The sequence below is a fragment of the Anser cygnoides genome, chromosome 6, assembly GCF_040182565.1.
Source record: "Anser cygnoides isolate HZ-2024a breed goose chromosome 6, Taihu_goose_T2T_genome, whole genome shotgun sequence".
Taxonomy (NCBI): domain Eukaryota; kingdom Metazoa; phylum Chordata; class Aves; order Anseriformes; family Anatidae; genus Anser; species Anser cygnoides.
The window spans coordinates 39,890,055-39,910,375 of NC_089878.1; the positions used below are offsets into that span (position 1 = coordinate 39,890,055).

The window sequence follows — 20,321 nt, forward strand, 5'->3', positions numbered from 1 at the left end:
GCGCCGGCAAGAGCGGCGGAGGGAGGGGGAAGGAGTCCTGGGGCTGTGCAGGATCCTACCAGAGCGGACTTCCTTCTAGAAAAGCAGTATTTGAGTCTCCAGAAGCTCTCGGCAGCATCGCAGAAAACAAAAATAACCCAGAACCGAGCGCTTTGTTTGTTTGTTTTCGTATAGCATTTGGAAAACACTGCAATGCAGCTTCTATTTTTGTTGCGTAAACTATTGGGAAGAAAGGGGTGCTGTTACAATTAAAACAAGCAAACAAAAAAAGCTCATAGGAATTCTGTCATCGCAGCAGAAAAAAATAAAATCTGAATTACTTAAAGGAAACGTATATTCTTTTCTGACATGTGAGCGTGAATACATTTACTTCTTCCTAAAAGATGATCGGGGGGAAACACTTGGTTTCTGAACCTCCCACCATCGTTTCCCATTAAACCATTTTATGCCTTGAGCAATTTTTCCGACAAAAATTGAAGACCAGAACTTGAAAACGAGTAGCAATGAAGGAAGTTTAACAACAGGCTTGAGTTTCTCTTTGATGTCGCGAATGAAGCTGCGTCTGCAATGCCCGTGGTCGTGTGTTTCGGAGCTCTTCAGCAGGACAGTCCCGGGGCAGCATCCTAACTGCGTTCAAACCAGTTAAACGCCTCGGAGTTGAGATGTGAGCCACTGCTTTACATCCTCGCCTCTTCCGTGGACCTTTGTGTGCTTCGCACGTGCAATGCAGGGAAGCAGGGGCGATCTGAGTAGAGCAGGAAGATGAAAATGCCTTACCTGAGTTGGTCTGTGGCTCAGAAGATAAACAGAAAAAAAAAACCACCAGTGTGTTTTGATTCTACTTCAAGGTTTTCAATGTAGAAGCCTATAAGCTGTATCTCATCTGTTTTTAATCATGGCAGCAAAAGGCGACAGTGGCGAATCCATCTCTTGCTTTTGCGGTTAGCTCCGCCAGCCTCACCAGACTGCAGCTTCATTTTATGTTTCTGCTGCTCTGCAGCCTCAAGGTGACTTTCTGATTGATTCCGCTGGCTGACACATACCTGGAAGTGCATTTTTCCTGCTGGCTTCCTTCTTACAGCCTTGTTGGAGAGCGTGGAGCCCTCCGCCCCAGTGGGCGGCTGAGGCGCGCCCCTGGCCGATGGCTCCTCCGTGCCCCGTCCCCCCGAGCGCTTCCGTCCCCAACATCTGCACGGGATGGATGCTGCGGGGCTCCGTGCTTGGCAGGGTGCTGTCTGTGAGGGCATTTCTCAGCTTTGGCCTTACTGGGGAGGGCTGCCAGCCCTCTGCCTCCTCCTTGTGACAGAAGCAGAGGAGCTGAGTTGAGAAGGAGACGGGTTTTCTACCTCCGTTCTCCCTTAGGTTTTGAGCTTCAGTGAGCGAACAACCTGAGACTGCTCGGGCAGACGCCTCCTGCTTGGCGAGGAGCACACCCACACCTGCTCCGGGACCCAAGGAGCGGTTGCTGGGTGGGAAACGTGGAGCTTCCCGTGCCTGGCCGGGTGTCCCCAGCCCTGCCCAGCGTGCCCGGGCGAGCCCAGCTGGCAGCGGGCAGGGCAGCGGTGCTGCGCGGTGCCGCAGGGCTCTGCATGCCCTCCGTGAGGCATTCCGCGCGGCTAACCACGGGGCTCGCAATGAAAACTTGCTGCCCGGTTCCACGGGCGTGCTGCGTCGCACTGTCGTGTTCTGTGAAGTGAAACAAACCTGGAACTGGGACCGGATTTGGGGTGGAATTGGAGCATTTTTTTTTCCTGCTTTCGGCTGTGAGCGCTGTTGCTGTTTGCAGTGCTGTCTCGTGGAGAGGTTCTCTCTCGTTTCCATCACTAGAATAGTTGGAGGTGTTTAACTTTTATTTCATGAGATCTTCCCGAACCCAACACCGGTTGCAGCCGTCCCTAACCTGCTGCGTTCTCCTCTCCTGGGGATGGGCGCACCGCGGTGTGCGGGGCTCCTTCCCCTGGGACTCTGGGCTCTGCTGCTTCCAGGTCAGGCTGTTCAGAGAAACACAGCACAGGACCGACAGATCTGGCACTTGGGGTTATATTTTGGGTGATCTGTCACAGCACCTTGAGCCTCTCGGTGTCTCAGGAAGAAGAGGAAGCCCATAGGCTGCAGTGTGTTGCTGTGCCTTTGGGAAACAGCGATAGGAGGTGATTCCCCTGGGCTTGGACGGCTCTCCTGCGCCTTGTTCTGTTTCCTTTGCTGAAGAACTGTCGCAGTAGGCGCTCAGCGAACCTCTCGTGTGCTTGGCTTTTAAAAGCAGCTGTTGTCCTAAGGCACAGTGCTGCTGTGCTTCGGGCTTGCTTCAGGAGCTTGTGCAGAAGGAAAAGATCATGGGCAGACGAGGTAACTGGTGGAGTAGTTCTCTGATTCTTTTTCTACGGCGTGTTGGCTGGAGAATGAAACACTTCTGTGTCTGATTATCAAACAAAGTACGTTTATGGCTTGACACAGCAATGCTTCCATGAAGCACTGAAGGAAACGCTGTTTGTCTGCGTGTTTCTCCTGAAATCTCCTCTGCCTCGCCTCTTTGGGGAAGGATGTGTGTTCAAGCTTGCCCATGGGTGCTGAATTTGGGGGAAGATTATTCTGCGCAGCTAAAGGTGGACTTGGATGAAGTTGTATGCACTTTTCTGTTTTCTAAATGGTGAGAAATGGGGTGTGAAAATAACTTCTGTTTAGTGGTGGTGGTGCTAGAAAGATGATTACTTAGTCAAAATACAAAGTTTATTGTTTTCTCCAAAGCAGTTTCCCTTCTCTGTTTTCTCAGAGCATCAAAGGCTTTTTAATGTCTTTCCCCAATCCCGTTTGGATATCTTCTTCTAAAAATACCTCCCTCCTGCATGCCCGTGCCGCCAAAACCACGGAATTCCCACTTAAAGCTTTGCAACATGAAAACGCAGAGCTGTACTCGAGGAAGGCGGGTTGTCCAGCCGCCGGGAAGCACAGCCTCGTGTCGCCGTCTCGATGCCGTGTTTTTTCCTCGGGCAGCTCCAGCGTGCCTGCGGCCCTTGTTTTCCTCCCCCGGGACGCACTACTTAGCCACCGCTGTTCGGATTCGTCTCGGGGAGTGCCCGCCTGGTCTGATACAGGCGGATTTACTGGTGTTTTTGGGAAGCTTGCGAGCGCTTTGTGTCCTGCCTCGTTGGAGATGATTTCTCGTGGAGCTTCCCACCCAAATGAAGGCCAGCGTGCTGCGAAGGAGCTGCTGGGGAGTGAGGCGTGCCTCCATCTCCACGTGTCGATCCTGTGCTTCAAGCTGTGCCAGAAGGAAGCAAGCCATTACACAGGATAAAACGAAGGATGAAATGCCAATTTAAAGTCTGTAACGTTAATCTGCTTTGCTCTGTAGCGGTTTCCCAAGGAGTTTTTTTGGGGGTGGGGATGCTTCCGTAAAGGCAGAGGCAGTATTTTGGGAGAGAATATTTAATTTAGGTTTTCTTAACAACTCTATCTAGGCTGCTGACAGCCTTGGTATTATCTTTGGTGTCCTTCCTGTCACCAGTACGTTGGCTCACCTTGGGATGGACGCGTTGTCCTCCACGCTGGCCGATGCCAAAACACCTGGCGTGTCTCTGGTCACGAGCACGCAGCCCTACCTCAGTCAGGGCACATCGGCTGAGCTGTCCGAGCAGCGAGCCCACCCGAAATTCACACCCTGTGGATGCCCTCAACTGTCCTTGCTTAAAGGTGGGCTTTTCTTTGTGCTGAGGGCAGCGCTGAACGAGATTTCAGTGTCTTACGCCAGTTCTCCTCTTCGAGAACTTCGGTGTGCGTAGACCAAGCGCTTGTCCCCGTGATGGCTTGTGAAGCGGGGAAGTGCCCTTATTCAGTTCATTGGGTTTTGGAACGTGAAAATACTTCATGCTTAAGAAGCTAAAAATGCAACAACAGCGAAAAAACTTTCACATCCTAAATGGACTCCTTCAGAGCCCCAGGGGCGTGGAGGCGCACGCGTGGTATTGCTGATGGGTTCCTGTTCTTCTCTGCCCACGGGAAAGAGCCAGGCCATCGGTATATATTTATTATGGCCTCTTTGGATCTTGACTTTTTATGGGAAGTTCTGGAAATGCATGCGACTATTACCAAATTCCCATTACAATATCGATAATCGGTCCCCTGGCAGCCTCAGAAAATGCACATTTTCAAATTCTGAGATAGAGCCTCGCTGAAAACAAGAGCGCTGGATTTTCCCCTCCTGAGAAACGAGTGTTAAGTGATAAGGACTTAAATATTTAATAGTAGTCCTCTTAGATGTCTGTGCAAAAAAAGGGATTCATTCTTTCAGCGCTTCACTCCCTGCTAACTGAAACCTCGCGCCAACACCTCAAGAGAACGGGGCCAGAAGAGTCTCCCGACCACAGCGTTGCTGAATCCATCTCACATTTGCACTCCCAACTTCATTGTCCTTGTGGCAGCCCACGAGGTAAGAACACCTCACATTTTGGGGGCTGAAAGTTGGCTCTTAAGGTCAGGTTGGGAGCCTACAGAGAAGTCGAGTCCCTGGTGCCCAGGCGTCGCTGCGGCTGCCAGGTCGTGCCTTCACCCGGTGCGGGACGCGCAGGGCCCAGGGCCTGAATCGGGGTAACTGGGTTAGCGAATATTTATAGCAGTGCTGCCGGCAGAACTCTGCTTTTTTCAGCAGTTGTAATCTCTTTTCTCAGCTGCACGGGTCTGAATTGCTCGAATCTCTGCATTTAGGCCAGCAGAGAGATGTGGGCAACGCTGCAGCTTCTGAAAGGGCTCTGAGGTTTCCTGTTACTGACTCGTTTTTTGGGAACAGATCATCGCTGCTAAGGAACATTTGGGGCTGAGTTGTGGATAGGTTGCTCTGGACTACGTGCTTGGTTATTTCTCACTTTATGGTATCTTAAACAATTTCACTTCAAAGGAAAGCAGTTTGGCGATGCAAACAAACCTAAAAGCCAAGTGAATCTTGCTGTACTGAAGCACATTTTCTTTCTGCTTGAGCAAAGTGCCTGCTCATCCTGGTCACAGAGGATTCGTTCTGTCCCTTGCTTTCTCTGCGCGCAGCCCAGATTTTCTAAGTAATATAAAATAACCGTAGCCATGAGCTTCAAACAAAGCCCTTGCCAGCGTAAACAATTTATTTTACCAGCTCCATCTGTGGCTGCTGAGTTGTGAAGCACCATGCGAGCGCTGCGCTGGCTCCTGGAGAGGGAGCAAGGTAGGCAGCGGCCGGGCCGTGGATATGGGTAAGGTGTGTTGTTGGCCAGCCTTAGGGCTAGGAGGAGGGAGAAATAGGGGCTGTGGTTGTCTGCGCCCTGCTCCTCACGTCCTTTGCATGCCTCTGCTGCTTCCCCTGGCTTTCGGAGTCGGGATGGAGTTTCCAGGTTTTGTTTCTTTCTGCTGGAGAGAATAGGAGTATGAAGCGTGATTTACGTGAGAGGTGTGGGTACTGGATTTACAGGGCGTGCTTTGTAGGCTGCGGCCTGTTCTTCATCTCCCTTGCCGCGCTGGGTCCAGAAGCAGTTGAGTGCTGCTGCTCGCACATGGGGGCGTTTAGTCCGACCTTCTGGGCCTTGTGAAGGCTGTAAGGCAATGCTGGCGGCAGGCAGACCCGGCTGTGCCCTGCTCTGAGGATTCGGGGAAGGCAGAAGTGATGCGTCGTCGTTGCTAAGTCTGAGAGTGGAATTACTGTCTGGTTGGGGCGGCGTTGAGCATCGCCTGTTTCTGGGTAACGGACCACAACCAGGGCTGCTCTGACCTCCTTGCTGTGCTTTAGGAAGGGGTTTGGGGCACAGGTGTGCTGTAAGGCGTTTGTGGCTGCAGCAGAGCCACAGGAAGGGCTACGTGGCAGCAGATCTGTCCTGCACTTAAAGAGCTACAAAAATTAAAATCTTTGTTCCTGTGCGTTCGCCAGCTCAATAACGTCCTTTTCCTCTACGTTGTCCGTGTAGCTGACGGAGCTGCTCACTGTGCAGTAGGGTGGTCAGAAGCCCTCCGTCACCTGCCCCGGGGGCACAGCTCGTCGCCGCCGGCTCCTCAGTAAGGGACCAGTTGCCATGGGTGTTCTCGCTACCAAACGCGAAGCCATTGGGAGTCAGTTCCGCCTGGATTTTGAACGAAATTTAAACAGCTCCGACTTTCTCGGCCATTGACTTAATTTATCAGCGGTGGATTGACTTGTCCGGCACGTGAACAACAGCTCCTTATGTACTCCTTATGTGGAGGAGGCAGTGCCTGGGTTTGTAGGGGGTCCCAGCGTTTCAGCAAGCACGGCTTTCTGTCTCTACCACCCTAATTGCCTAATGCAACTTCTTAACGAGCTAGAGAGACAAATAAAAATGCCTCTTCTGGAAGCGGGTTACTGGGTGTCACCAAAGCAAGCACGGCATTATCGTGGCCCTGCTCCCGTGAAAGCACGGCTGTTACAAATAGCTCCGAGGTCTCTGCTTTAAGTTTCCCGTTTAAGCTTTCCAAGCTTTTGCTACATCAAGACAGAGTCTTTATTTTTTAGATGAATATTAAAAGCTCTGATTTTCGTATCATTACCTGACCCCAGATGGAGCGTGAGGACGATGGAAAGGTTGGTGCCGAGTTGTGAGCCCTGCGCACCCCGCTTAAAACTGCGGGTTCTGTTTTGTCTCCACGTAATGAGATGAGATGTACGAGGAAATTAGTGTAATGAGCCAAGAAGCGGAGGCTTGGTGGCTGTAAGCCTACGGGGGGGAATGAGTTGATTCCTCCCTCTGCAGAGGGAACAGCCTGCGGGGTCTGGCGCTCTTGCGGGCTGAAGCCCCACGTGCCCCGGCTGTGCTCGGCAGGAGCCGAGTGGCTTTGTTCCTCCCAGAGGGCTGCTGCCTCCTCTGGCCTCCACCTCTGCTTTAAAGCTCGCCCCGATATGGGTGAGATGGCAGGGAACTGGGCAAATCGAGATGAGGAAGGATGAAAGAATGCAACGGAAGCGCTGCCGGAGTGAAAGGAGGCCGGGGGTTTTGAGCTGGGAATCGAAGGCCGAATGAACGGCGGCGGTCGCCGCGCGTTCCCTCCGGGCAGGTGCAGATCTCCCTCCGCCTTCCCGCCTAACCAGCTTTCAGACGTGCCTTTCGCGTGCGAAGCGAGGGCCTTGCGCAGCAGCGTGCCACGCGGAGGAGCCGTTCCCTGCCCCAGGTGCCGCAGGTGCTGACGGCGACGGGCAGGAGCTCCTCAAAATGGCTGCGCTCGGGCGCGGGGCCGCACTTCGGCGAGGCTGTGCTCCTCTCCTCCGTCCCCGTCTGAAGAGGTTTGTTGCCAGGAGCAACTTGGCTGCGTTATTGGTGGCAGGGTAATTGCTCCGCCTGCCTCGCCGTCGGAGCTTCTGCGAAGGCTCCTCCATGCCCAGGCTGGAGAGCTTGCCGGAGGTGCCGAGCCGCAGGCCCGAGTGTTGCCAATACGTGACACAGATCGGGGCTGCAACCAGTCTTGCAGCGAAGCAGGGCTTAATGCCAGCGCTGCTGTACAGCACATTCCTCCGTAGCTCTAACTCGTAGCCCGCTGCGCTGGGTGCTGCCCCTTCCGTTCCTCTTTTAGCATCGCTTTGCGCTGGAAAAGGTAGAAGGAAGTACAAAGCGGTTGGGCTGTGATTCTCCGTTAATTCGCTGATTTGGGTTGGACCTTTCTAATGGTGTTCCGTGAAAGGAGGCTGGGGCAACGAGGGATGTTGTTTCTATTATATTGCACGCTCTTATTGTCCTGCTAAAACATCAGGTCCGTAAACGTTCGGGCTCCCAGCACTACTGCAATTTGGTGACTGAGTTTGAAATGGAGAGGCAAGTCCACGTTGCTGGTCTCCCAGGGGATCAGGAACAGAGTCGACCAGAAAGCAGCAGGGGTAAGGCTTATTTTTCGGTCTCTGGGCGTGCAGTCGCTCCATCCAGTGCTGAGCACCGCTGTCTTCTCTCAGCTGGCCTGGGCACTGCTCATTTTGGCATTTGAACAACCTGAGATGTTTTCGGTTCTTGATGGCAGAGGAAAATAACCCACAAGGGCCATTGGAGTTGCTGCTTCTGCCATTTGTGGCCAGAGGATGAGGACAGTTCTGTTTAGTGGAACGTGCTGAGCCCCCACCTTTAAGGCCGTGCCTTCGTGCAGGTGGTGTTGGGGCACGGCTTAGCTTGAAGGGACTCAGCCTGGGGACCAGCGATGTGCTTGGGCGTGCTGCGTACGCTGGCTCTTGGAGCTTGGGCTCATTGCAGGGAAATTTCGAGGCTCCTCAGCACCTCCACCTTCGGGCTGCGGTCACACAGAGGCTTGGTGGCTCTGGGTTAGTCCCGGAGAGGCCGAATGAATACAGCCCAGCCGTAAACGTGACAGTTTTATCCCTGTGAAACGCTTTCTCTGCAGAACAAATACCGCGCAGTGCAGGCATCTCGTTCGTTTCCCTCTGCCGCTCTGTGCATCCAGGCCGGGGGACGCTCCAGCACCGGCGGTGCAGTTTGTTCCCCGGTTCCCTCCAATCCTTGGTTTGCAGAACACGCTGAAAAGAAACCCGTGACACGGATCAGCGATGCCCTCGCGTTTCATTTTGACCCGTCCTGACCTGAGGTGGGTTTGAATCTGCGACTGCCCGTGCTCGGTATCCCGTTGCTGATCTCCTGAGCCGTGCAGCTCCCCGCCAGTCTGTAAGTGGTAGGTGTAACGGAGGGAAGATTAACGCCGCGCTGCCACGGCGGGGTGAGGGTGGAGTCGTGTCCTCGCCGGGGCTGTTCCACATCGCACCTCTCTTCTGTGGGTGGAACCGAGCATCTTACAGCATCCTACCTGGGACTTCTTCACCGAAACCGCTTTGTTTCATGTTTTGAAATGTCTGCCAACCTGTTTTGTACTTTGTTGGAGAGGTGCTATAAATGTTTCTGTTAAGCAGAGCTGCTAGTGATTTATTCCCGTAACTCCTCACCCAGGAGATGTCACTGCCTGAGTCCTCGTCCATTGCTGCTCTAGGACCTGCCTCAGGATAACTTTGATTGCTTTAGTTTTCAGTTCTGAGATTTTTATTTTTTAAAGAAAATCATCACATTGTTTAAAAAACATAAAACCCGTGCTTCTAAACAACTTTGGAGTAGATGAAATCCTGTGTTGCATTTTCACAAAACGACCAACGCGTCATTCTCTGGGTTCTCAACTGCTCCTAAAACAACAAGGCTTGGAGTTAGAGCGGGCTGCCTTCTAGAATCACCGTACCCTTCTTTCTGTTTTCTTCTACAAAAGGAGTGGTTTTTGGTCTTTCCTTTCTAAACTGTCACTTTACATAGTTTTATATACAAAAAATATATACTCAATTTGTCTTACCCTGTTGATGTAAGGGAGTGCCGTAGATCAGCAGACGTGCTGCAGCCTGAGAAAAACCAAATAGATTTGGGGTAACTTTGAATCCAGCTTACCTCCAAACCCGAGTGCCTTTCTCCTAGAAGGTGGCTGTGGAAGTGACGTTGGGCACGTGGTGTCAGTGATGTGGAAGGGCACGCTAGGCCCCGTTGTGCCTGCTGTGGCTTGGACGTCGTGTGCCGCGGTCGCCGTTTGCTCGGGAACGTCTGACACTGGGAGAGCTCTGCCTGAAACGTGGATGGCGGCGTTTTAAAGTTAATTTAATTAAGCTTGTCAGTGCTTTGCTGAAGGAGAATGAGTGGATTCTGGAGGTAGCTCTGAACAGGCATGAAAAGGTGCATTGAAATAGTTCGAGGGCATGAAACCAAAGCAGCGGTGCGAGCTACCTGGAGCCAGGCGGGGTCACGCCGGAGGGGATGCCCTGCTGTTCCCACGAGGATTGTTCGAGCTCTGCTGCTTCCAGTCCGGTGGTGAAGCTGAGAGGGCTGGCGGGAGGGAACAGCTCAGCACGAAGCTGAACCAGCCGTGACTTGTTTACTTAAAGCTCAGTTTTGTGAGGAAGGGTGGGGAGCCTCGTGCTGGTCACCCCCAGCTCCTGGGCTGGGGGAGCCAGCGGGAGAGCGATGGAGAGCCGTGCCTCGGAGCAGTGCTGGGCCACAAGGACGGAAAACACTGCTGGGCAGCAGTATTTAGTAGCCAGCTTTGTGCTGGGGCATCCTCTTATTTACGTTTCATTCATTTTTCTCTTAAAGAGTGCATTTTCCAGGTCTAGGGGAATAATTTCCAAAGCTTCGTTTCCCAGGCGGCAGATCCGCCCCAAAACAAAGCGACGCTTTCTGAAAACAGTGCTTGTTGCGAGGAGTTAAAGGGTCTTTCTGCTGCGAGCGAAAGCTAAAAACGGGTCTGTGGCCGCGTGCCAGAGCCCGTCAGCACCGCGGGAATGCTCAGAAGGCAGATCAATAACGAAGCCCGCCCTGCAAAAATCATGGAGTGTTCAACTCCGAGCGCCCTGCAGCGCCCGGCCGTACACGAGCACCAGCTTCAAGTTGTTTTCCAGCTGAGTTTCAGGAGCATTACCAAAATGTAAGAGTTTATTTTGGAGGATTTTGTTCAGTTGTGTAGTGTATTGAGGTTACTGCGATAAACTTCCATTTTTATTTTTATTTTTGGTTGTTCCAAGCGTTCTGGGTTCTCATCCACCGGGTGAATTCCTGCTGCACTGATGCTTTTATAGGGCAAGTAAGTTAGAAAAGGGGTAGGATGGCAGTAGTGTCTCTGTAGTCAATGTGACTGAATGAAGGGAAAACATAAGAAATTTAACCATTTTTCTAACATGCACGTATTTTCTATATTTTTAATCCTCAAGGTTTTAGTCGTCACTACAGGGATGTGGCCTCAGGAGAATGGGATAGTGCTGAGTATTTCCTGTGCTTTATCCCTGGACTCCCAGATTCCAGGAGAAATTTGCAGGGCGAGCTATTTCTCCTGCTTGGGAACGGGGCAAGTTTGATGCGGCACTCAGTAGGTTTGGCTGGCCCCTAGACTTCCAGAGGGATGAGGGCTTGGGGTCCTGCTCCTGGAGACAAAGCTCGTTTTATGCCTCTTGTAGGGGAGCGGCTCAGTGCTGTGCGAGGGCTGTGCCTCGACTGAAAGCCTGAATTGCTTCTGGGAACAATTTGCTTTCTGATCTTTGAGAAATCCTGTCTTCCAGGCCTGCAATTACGTATCATTTATTTATACAACCTCTCCTACACGAGCGCTCACGGTGATAATGGAAACGAGCTGGGAAGCAGTTTCCCATTAATTAGGCTCCTCCGTTACCCGTGAGCTCAGCGGGTGGTGCCGTTCTGCACGGTATGGACGACCCGCTTCCACACCTTGGAAGATCTTCCAAGATCTTCCAAGATCTTCCAGGTCTTGGGTCCTGGACAGAGGAGCCCTGTCCTAGCTTTTCATGTAGGACGGGACCCTTGGACCCTTTGACCCGGGGTCCTGCCGTAGCGGCTGCCACCCGTACACAGGCACAGAGCGAGCTCCCTCACCCAGGACGGGTAGCGTGGGATTTGGGCAGCGCAGCGGGACAGCAGCAGCCTGCTGCACAGGGCTTTTGGCGCTGCGGGGTTGTTACCAGTCGGCTTCCCCCTTGTGCCGCTCCGGATGTGTGCGGATGAGCTTAGAGATCACAGGTACGTGCTGATTTCGGATGCCCCGAGCTCAGCGTGGCCGAGGGCAGCCTCGCCTTGTCGCGCCGCCTGGCACCACTACCTGCAGATCCGCCTGTGGGTTCGGCCCCCGTGCCTGTCCTGGGATCCCAGGGGATTAATCGCGAACCTGCATTAAGGCCGCCGTTCCTAGCACGCTGCTCCGAGCGCTGAGCCGCTGCTCGCTTCCTCTCCGGGCCGAATTCAGAAGAGCTGAGGATTTTTTTTTTTTTTTTTTACGTTATTTTTAGCTCCTGTTATTATTTAGCTCCTGTTACTTTCCTGAGTAAGCTCTAGTATGGCCGAAATCTTCCTGGTTTTGATACTCGATTCAAGTTGAATTACGTTTGGGAAAAATGCTCGTGGACAAGAAAGATGCCGCGCGTCGGCTTCGTGTAAGTTGGGATAAAGGAATCAGATTTTAAATGCACGTGGCTCGCTTGTTCTTAGCGAGTTGTGAGGAGCTGAACCGCTGTCCTAGAAATCGATTTGTCTTTTAAGTGTCAGGCTGGCCTCTTCATAGGCTCCTAATGCGTGCTTCTCGTGGAACCACCTGCATTTGGTACGCAGAGCAATCAGAAGTGCCTGAAGAGCGCCAGCTGCTCTGCTCTGTGTGTCCATCGCAATAGGCAGCAGTCCTGAAGTTACGTGGGAGCGAGGGTAACTGCGGGCCTGTGGCACGGCTGTGGTGGCTCACAGCCTGCAAACGGCCCTGGTGAAGCCCAAAATGCCGTTTCAGACCCCTCTGCACGAGGCGTTCGTTACTCGGTGGGGGTAAGGACAGCAACCGGGAGCCAGGGCTCAGCAGAAGGGAGCTGCAGAACCTGCAGAGCTCTCGGTGCCTCCGCTCCCATTTCTGGCTTTCCCCGTTTTGCAGTAACGAACAGCAAACCTTCGGCGTGCATTTGTATGGATATTCCCCCTTTGGGTTTCCTGTTAAGCGGGGTCTGCATAACTGGGTTCGATGTTCTTTCTCTTACCAAGTCTCTGTTCTGTTTGCAGCAAGGGAAGCCCTATGTCTTCGACAGAGTGTTACCTCCCAACACAACCCAGGAGCAAGTTTATAACGCCTGTGCCAAGCCGATTGTCAAAGGTAGGTGTTGTCTTCGTTTGTTGCCACTTTGGGGGAAGGAAAAATGTGTCTGCCTGTCCCTCAGGCTATTTAAAGATAGGGTAATAAATGTTTAGCTGTCTGTATTGGAGCTTTGTAGTTACTAATTCCAGGTCTTTTTTTTTTTTTTCCTTGAATATATTTGTTTGTGTAGAAAAACTAACGCAAAAGGGCTGAAGGAGTTGCAGTGGTTGTTCCTCCCTTTCTCTGTGTATGGCTGTCATTCCACCCTAATACTTGCTTTTTGGGATATATAGTAAAAGCCAAAAAGCATGTGCTTCGTGCAGCTTTTCAGTACTGAAAGGGGCTTTAAAAAACATGAAGAGCAACTTTTTGCTCAGTCAGATGACGACAGCACAAGGGGGAGTGGGGTTAAATTAAAAGAGGGGAGATGTAGAGTAGAGGCTGGGAGGAAATTCATCACTCGGGGTGGTGAGGCACTGGCACAGGTTGCCCAGAGAAGCCGTGGATGCCCCATCCCTGGAGGCTTTTCTTTGGAAATCCAAACAGCGGGAACGGTGTCGGAGCCGGTCGGGGCCGTGCTTTTAGAGCAACACAAGCCTGTGCTGAACACTGAGGGCTTAACGTGGTGTGGGAGGTGGGGGCCGCTCAGGGGGCGGGGGCTGCAGGAGCGGGGCCGCAGAGCTCTGGAGCATCTCATGCGGGAAGCCCAAGGGGGGTCCCTGGGTGACCCCTCCTGGGGCAGACCCCTGGGGTCGTGCAGGGGGAAGCGGCTGGCTCGCTCGGATGGCCTCGGGCGAGCTGACGTGCCTGTTGCGGGTAATGGGGATGAGGCCCAGGAGCCGAATTATTTGGTGTTGCGGAGAGGAAATGAGTCATGAGGTTCGAGTTGGAGGGGAGCCGAATTACAGCGATTCTGGCTTCGGCTGGGTGAGCCTTCAGTGACAACTGGTGGGGCTGCACTTGGAGGGCTCGGGTTGTTCCCGTTGCTGACACACAGCTCAGCGTGGAGGTTTGGCAAACCATTTCGACGTTCCAGGGGCATGGAAGCCAGGCGAGGCTGTGGTGGCTTCTGCTGCTGTGCTCACAGACAATTGCTGGTATGGCCGAACGTGGCTGTCCGGGGGCTTGCAGGGAGGGCGTTTGCGTCACCTCTGGAGGCCGGTTTCCTCTGAAAACGGTGAGAGAAGTAAAAACCTGGTTGAGAGCAATTTGGAGGGCCTAAATCAGTGCCCTAAGATTTTTCCATTGACCGAATAGAAAGCTCGATCTCCTAAAGCTGGGCACCTAAGGCTGGTATATGTAAACACCTTCCAAAGTCCCGTTTGGAAATGCAGTGCGAACATACCTGTGTGTGTGCATGTGTGTGAACTTGGACCTTGCAGGTGCCTTGAAGGGCAAGTTTGGTACGGGGCAAAGGAAAGGGGGGATAAGAAAGGAAAGAAAGGGAAAAATGGAAAGAAAGAAAACAGGAGAGAAATGGAAAGAAAGAAAACAGGAGAGAAAGAAAACGGGAGAGATGGGGTAAGGAGGGTGAAAGACAAGGAGAGGGACTGAGGGAGAGCAGAGGTTCCTGGAGTGATGTTCTCGAGCTCTGGGCTTACATTTCCTTACCCTGAATTTTCAGTTCAAAGCCTAATGAAGGGAAGGACGTGCAGCAGACTGTGCTGTTTCTGTTAGACCACTGCAACGTCATTTACTACATGGGAACATCAGCTGAGTGCCTTACCACTTGAAGCAGTATTTGAAGCTTTTTCAGACAGCTTTTCAAGGTTACCATTTGTTAGCAGATTTCATTGTCCTCCCAAGAAATGCCTGATGGCTTCATTGTGATTAATGTTATTGCAGAGAGCGCCAGCTGGCCTGGCAGTTCCTGAAACACTGGTTATAATAACGACGCTGACAACAAGAACGATCTAAATGCGTTTTTTAGCTGCAGAAGACGTGGACGCAGGTTTAGGTAAACGGCTCGGTAACAGATTGTGCCACGGCAGATCTGCAGTGGCCCAAGGTGGTGCTGAGCACGGGAGCTGTGAGCACGTTAGGGCGCGTGTGAGCAGCTGTGCGTGTGTCCCGTGAGGAGAAAATTAGATAAAGATCCCGAGTGATCTTTGTGGGATCGCTTTTGTTCGTCTGTTGTTTTTTTCCCCGCTCCCTCCCTCGTTCTGAGCAGGCTGTGGGTACCCGGGGCTGCCTCCTCTCCTCGTCAGCTGGCAGATGGTGAGCTGGCTCCGTTACGTGGCACGCCTTGCAACAAAAATATTCTCTTCCCTGCCGACCGCCGACCTTTTTAGTGAAGGACTGCGGGGTCAGAGGTGACGTCTCGGCCGTGACCTGCACCTCGTGGGGTGCCGCTGTCGTGTGCTGTTACCTGGGGTGAATGCAGCGCCTTGCTTTGCCTCGGCATTTCGTAGCGCTGGCTTTACTTTCTTGATAGGCCTCATGTAAAAAAGATCGCATATGTCATTTTAATTGACTTAAAGCAGGCTGGCTCTTGAGTTTGTATGGTGGGAGACTACGGGTCCCCTTGCGGGTCCCTCCTTTACTGCTCTCTCGGGCCCCAGGGAGCTGTGCCCGAGCAGTGCTCTGTTGTGCAGGAGGTCTAACCTCTGCTCGCATGCGGTCCCTCCCTCCCCTTCTCCATACCATGAGTTCCAAAATCCTTATCCAGCCTTGCTGTAGTGGAAGTGTGGGTTGATGTCATGCTACCCTTTGAAAAATATCTCTTATCCTTTCCTTTTTATTCATTCACTGTCTTTGAAATCATCTTTCTCTGGTTTTTCTCTCATTATTTTTTCACGTTTGTTCCTTCTTCATTTTTTCGTTTGTTTCTTTCTAATGTACCTTATTCAATTCTCCTTCTTATCTGGACCGCCTACATAAGTGCATGGGGAGTTAGAAATGAGGAGATGATACACATGTATGTAATCCATATGACATTATATGTAATAATACATAATTTAGACGTGTATATGTGTATATACAGGCCATGGGGTGGCCTTTCTGAGGAGGCTGGTGAGAGCAGCACGGATTTCATACCACTGGTTTTTAGATTGAAGGTTTCCTCTCATTCTTTATTAGCAGCTATAGTAAGCATTACACTTCTATACAATGTAAAAAAAAATTCATTCTGCCTTGATGGAAGTAGATTTTCAGCACAGCTAATTCCTGTTTGTCCATCTTATTCAAGTTGTTGGCTGAACTGTTGGGTGTTAATAGTAGTAGAAAAATTATGAGCTTGTATAACTTTCTGAGTGGTACGTGATGATTTAAAATGCAGGTCATCAAGTTTTCTCTTTTCCGTGTTACACAGCTATATTGGATAATATGTAGTGTCCATTTTTTTATTTACTACTATTTGTTCAAGAAACTGAGAGGGATGTCAACAGTTCTGCAATTCTGTAATGTAAATCTTATGTTTTTTTTGCCTTAAGGTAGCTAGTTGCATTGTATTTTTTCCATTCTTTATTGCACAAACTATTTTCTGATTGAGCTTCAGCATTGTAGAGGGCTCATGAAGCACTGATAGTCCAGCTTGAAGATGTCATTCTGGGTTTTAATTGTTATCCTCGTTCTTGCAGATGTTCTTGAAGGCTACAATGGTACAATCTTCGCTTATGGCCAGACGTCATCGGGAAAAACGCATACTATGGAGGTACGGTGGCAAAATTAAATCAGTTTGGTGGCAGTGTTAGAATTATATGTACCGTGTACTCGAACAAAGCAGCTAGCTGGAACACTGAGCTGTGAGTGGCATATAAAAGGAGACACAGGTATGTTCAGCTCCTGCTGCTTTTTAAGCTGTAGTATTTCTTTCAAAGTGGAGTTTTTTCCAGAGCCCTCTACAGGTATTTAGCTAAATGAACAAGTGGTGAGTGAAAAGCATTAACTATAGCTTGCCCATATTTGACGTAACAGTTCAGGTATGTCAGTTTTTAAAGGATTTGAGTGAGATTTGTTAACCCGCAAATGAAGGCAGTAGTAAGGGTAGAGTTCCCTTGCATGCAGGACTGTGAAAACACACGCCTTGGTTATTGGTCTTCTCATTTGTGTTCCTCTTCTGGGAATACCACTCGCATGCTGTGGCACAGATGGATGAATTGATGAATTTGGAAATTGTTGCTTTGGGGGAGGAGAGTACCAGCTCCTGGTGGCTGAAGTCCTAAGTCTGTTCCTATTTCTGCTACACGAAGTGTAACAGGGTAGTTTTTTTTCATGTGTGTGGTTTCTTTTTTTTGTTTTCCCCCCACTGTTCTGTTAGAGACATGTGGATATTCTGGTCTCTTCCTGTAACAGGAGGATTATTCGGACATTTAATCCTAGCATGGGATTGTTCCATCAGTGCACTTTGCAAGCCGTGGGTATTTCTTAAAGCATTTCAGTCAATCTATGAACTTTAAACTGGAAATCTACAATGAAGTACTGCTAAATGAAATGAAAGGGGAAAAAAAAAGAAAAGCTTTCATTTGTTTAACAGCATCAGATGGTTTTGCTGCATGATTAACACGGCTGACCTAGCTAACCCGAAGGCTGAAGGAGAAGGAAAGCAATATTCTCCGGAGGCAATAGGCCCTGATGAAATTGCTGTTCAATTGCCACAGTTGCTCCTTTCCTGGAGGATGCAATAACTGATGCCTCATGTCTAATTAAGTCTGTCCTTGCCTCCTTTGGAGAGTGGGGCTGGGGAAATCACTAGCTCAGCCCTCACAGATGGCGCAGCGGCTGAGTAATCCACCTGCTCGATGTACTTAAATCAAAATGTCTGCAGGGCTCGGGCTGGTGCTTCCACACGGCATGGGGAAAGATCTCTTAAAGCCAATTTATATTCAGAATTACAAGCTGCGATAAAGAAAATTACTGTAGAAAAATGTCTGGTTTACTTTTTTAATAAAGAAGAAGCTGTCATTTTGAAAGTGGAATAAAGTCCACATTCAGTTTTAATCCCTCTTTTAACCTAACATCCTCTTGTAACATTGCTGTGGCGTGTTGTGGAGGAAAAAAATAGTCTAAAGTTAAAGAAATATTAAATTGTGTAGGTAAAGCTGTTGTGGAGGATTTTCTGTGAAATGTGGAATGCTTCCTAGTGTCAGTGTGAAGCTTAACCAGGACCTGGTAGTATAATACAGCCAAGGAAGGCTTTCTGACATACACGGGCCTTTCTCCTGTGCTAGACAAAACGTTTGCCAGGCTGCACAGCAGGATAGATACCTTCTTAAAAAATATACACTTTTTTTTTTTCCAAGAGGTTATATTGATGGGCTTTCACCTTAGAGCAGAGTTTTCGATACTAAGTCCCTGTAGGTGGTAGTTATGTCAACATCTTGAAAGAAAACCAATTGTTACGCATCAGTAGCTGCTGTGTGCCGTCTCTGTTTAAATGTGGAAGTTAATGTTATTAAAACGAGAGGCTTTAATGAGCAGAGAACTCTGTCCTGGTGCTTTGGGGGTGTTCACTGACTGCAATGTCAGCCTGGCAGCAGCAGCACATTTCTCCAAACGCTTTCTGAGGTCACAGATAAATCTGTGAGAGTTTTTTCACTCCAGTTTTCTAGTGAATAGCCTACCATTACCTTTCCCTTCCAATTTATGGTCTCTGTACCATTACTGATTTATTAAAAGCCCATTTATAATGAGGTAAAACCAATTGTTTTTTCAATGTATCCTGGAGTGCTGGAGTTACAGGTTTTTAAAGCAGTGAATGTGTTCTTGCTTCGCTGATGTTGCTACTGACTTTAATAGTGAGAAAGCCCACGAAGCTGTAGATGCAGGGATGGAGTTACATGCACACCTAATCGTTCCTTACAAATCACCTTACTTTTTCCCTTTAGTGGAAAGCGCATGTATTACAGAGCTTCTTGAGGTTAGGAGAACATGTAACTGAACACTTGTATGAGTTGCCACCTGCTCGGGGCCCAGGCAGTGATTAGGGGATGTGTTCACCTGGCACAGCGGAGCACAGTGCGGAGGTGTCCAACTTGACTCACCTCTCTGCAGGGAAAAAGGCGCTGTGACAAATTCTCACAGCTCTTGGGCTGAGCTAGCAACCCAAGGCACGCTCGAAGAGACCCCTTTCCATTGTACAACAGGAGGCACCGTGTGGCTCCTGTGTCTGTGGTTCTGTAGCTGCCTTCCCTAGCTCAGGGTTCTTGCATCTTACACGGCCTTGTAGTGGGGACATGCCTTTGGTTGCATACGTGAGCAGTGGAGAAATACCAACAAACCTCTGTTTATCCTAGTTCAGGGAAAGCTCCTTTATCCTCTTTGGGAAGGCTATCTCGGTGCAGTAACACAGGGTGGGTAGTCAGCTGGGTTTGGTAGGACATCAGGGAGTTCTCCAGCGAGGAGGAATGAATGGTGTTGATGGTGTGTTTTGGCGTCTGCTCAATACCAGCTTAGTGCCATTATGCAACGCTTTGTGCAATGAAGTCTTTGCTGGCAAGGCAAAACAAAGAGCTGGGTTTTGTTTTGAGTGTGCTAACAGGATTTTTTTCCCCCCTCCATCAGGGATTTATTCACCGTCCTCGTTTCCATTTTCTTGGTCTGTGGTTGGACAACAGATATTGTACAACAAGGACTTCTTAGCTTTTGCAGAGCTTCGTAGGATGCTGTGTATGGTATAGCATTCAACTGCTTCCAGTGCGGAAGTTAGTGTTATTTGTGTAATATGAATAAAATATTGCTGGTTTAGGTACAGCTGAGTGCTGCTTTATAGGGAAGGCAGTCAGCAAAGTAAATGGCTGCTCTCTTTCTGCCTCTTCCCCCCCCCAAGATGTGTAGTTCAAAGGCAGAAGCCTAGTAATTGCTTTAAATTCAAGCTCGGAGGTAGAGGGAGAGAGAGAGTGTCAGTTCTTCATGTTACATTTCCTTCATCCTAGGTTAATGCTTAGAAGCAGGCTTTCATTTCACCAGCTTTAGCATAAAGGAAGGGATGCCCAGGAAGACCCCGTTGTGGTACACCAATAAAGGCTGAGGAAAGGGGTCAGTGTGACCCACCTCGGTCACGGGCGTGCACAACTGAGAGACGTCTGCATGCATGGCTTTCTTCCCGTGGTGCTAAACATTTCCTGTTCTTTAATCCTTTTTAGCAATTCCCAATCAAAGCCGAGTTCCCATTATTTGGAATTGCATGGCTACCCATTAGATTTTTAAAAATTCCCTACCAGGATTTGGAGTAAGATGCCTGATGGTGCTGATGCTGTCAGTAATACTTGGAGCATTGAGGTTTTGAAGATCAGAAGGTAAAATATGATTTCTAGACCCAATGCTCTGATGGAGTCTCACAACTATTTACTAGAATGCTTCTTATTGCGTATTTATGCCATTCCAGTAAATTTGTAGAAATAACAATCCAGTGTATGCTGTAGTCAGAAAGGGTTTTTATTTCAGGTTAGTGTTTTTATTCAGCTTGCAACAGGTGTTAGCTTTCCTGTTGTACCTGAGTTTTTTTTAAAAACGAGCAGTGCAACTAAAAGGAGCCCCGCAGCCAGGGCACTTGTTGTTTTTATTTAATATTTAGTTCTTCAAAGAATCGAGGAAGGTAGTTGTGGAAATTAACATGGAGAACAGCGCTGTTTGTAAGGCACAGTTCTCTGGCAGCAGGCCGAGCAAGCTAAAATCAGAATATATTACCCTAATCCCCAAGTCCCCACAATGCAGCTTTCCCGTTAGCTTTTATTGGCACCAGAAAAGTGAGATGCTTTAAGGCGTCTTGTTTCTGACGT

At 49.9% G+C, this 20,321-nt stretch overlaps 1 protein-coding gene across 2 annotated transcripts in view; it reads left to right on the top strand.

Moving 5' to 3' along the window:
• KIF5C (kinesin family member 5C) overlaps positions 1-20,321 on the top strand; it is a 69,917-nt gene that overhangs the window by 1,729 nt on the left and 47,867 nt on the right. For both annotated transcript variants that reach the window (XM_048080980.2, XM_048080981.2), the window contains exons 2-3: positions 12,531-12,621; positions 16,182-16,255. In XM_048080980.2, coding sequence (XP_047936937.1) covers positions 12,531-12,621; positions 16,182-16,255 — 165 coding nt within the window. The remainder of the gene's footprint in view (positions 1-12,530; positions 12,622-16,181; positions 16,256-20,321) is intronic.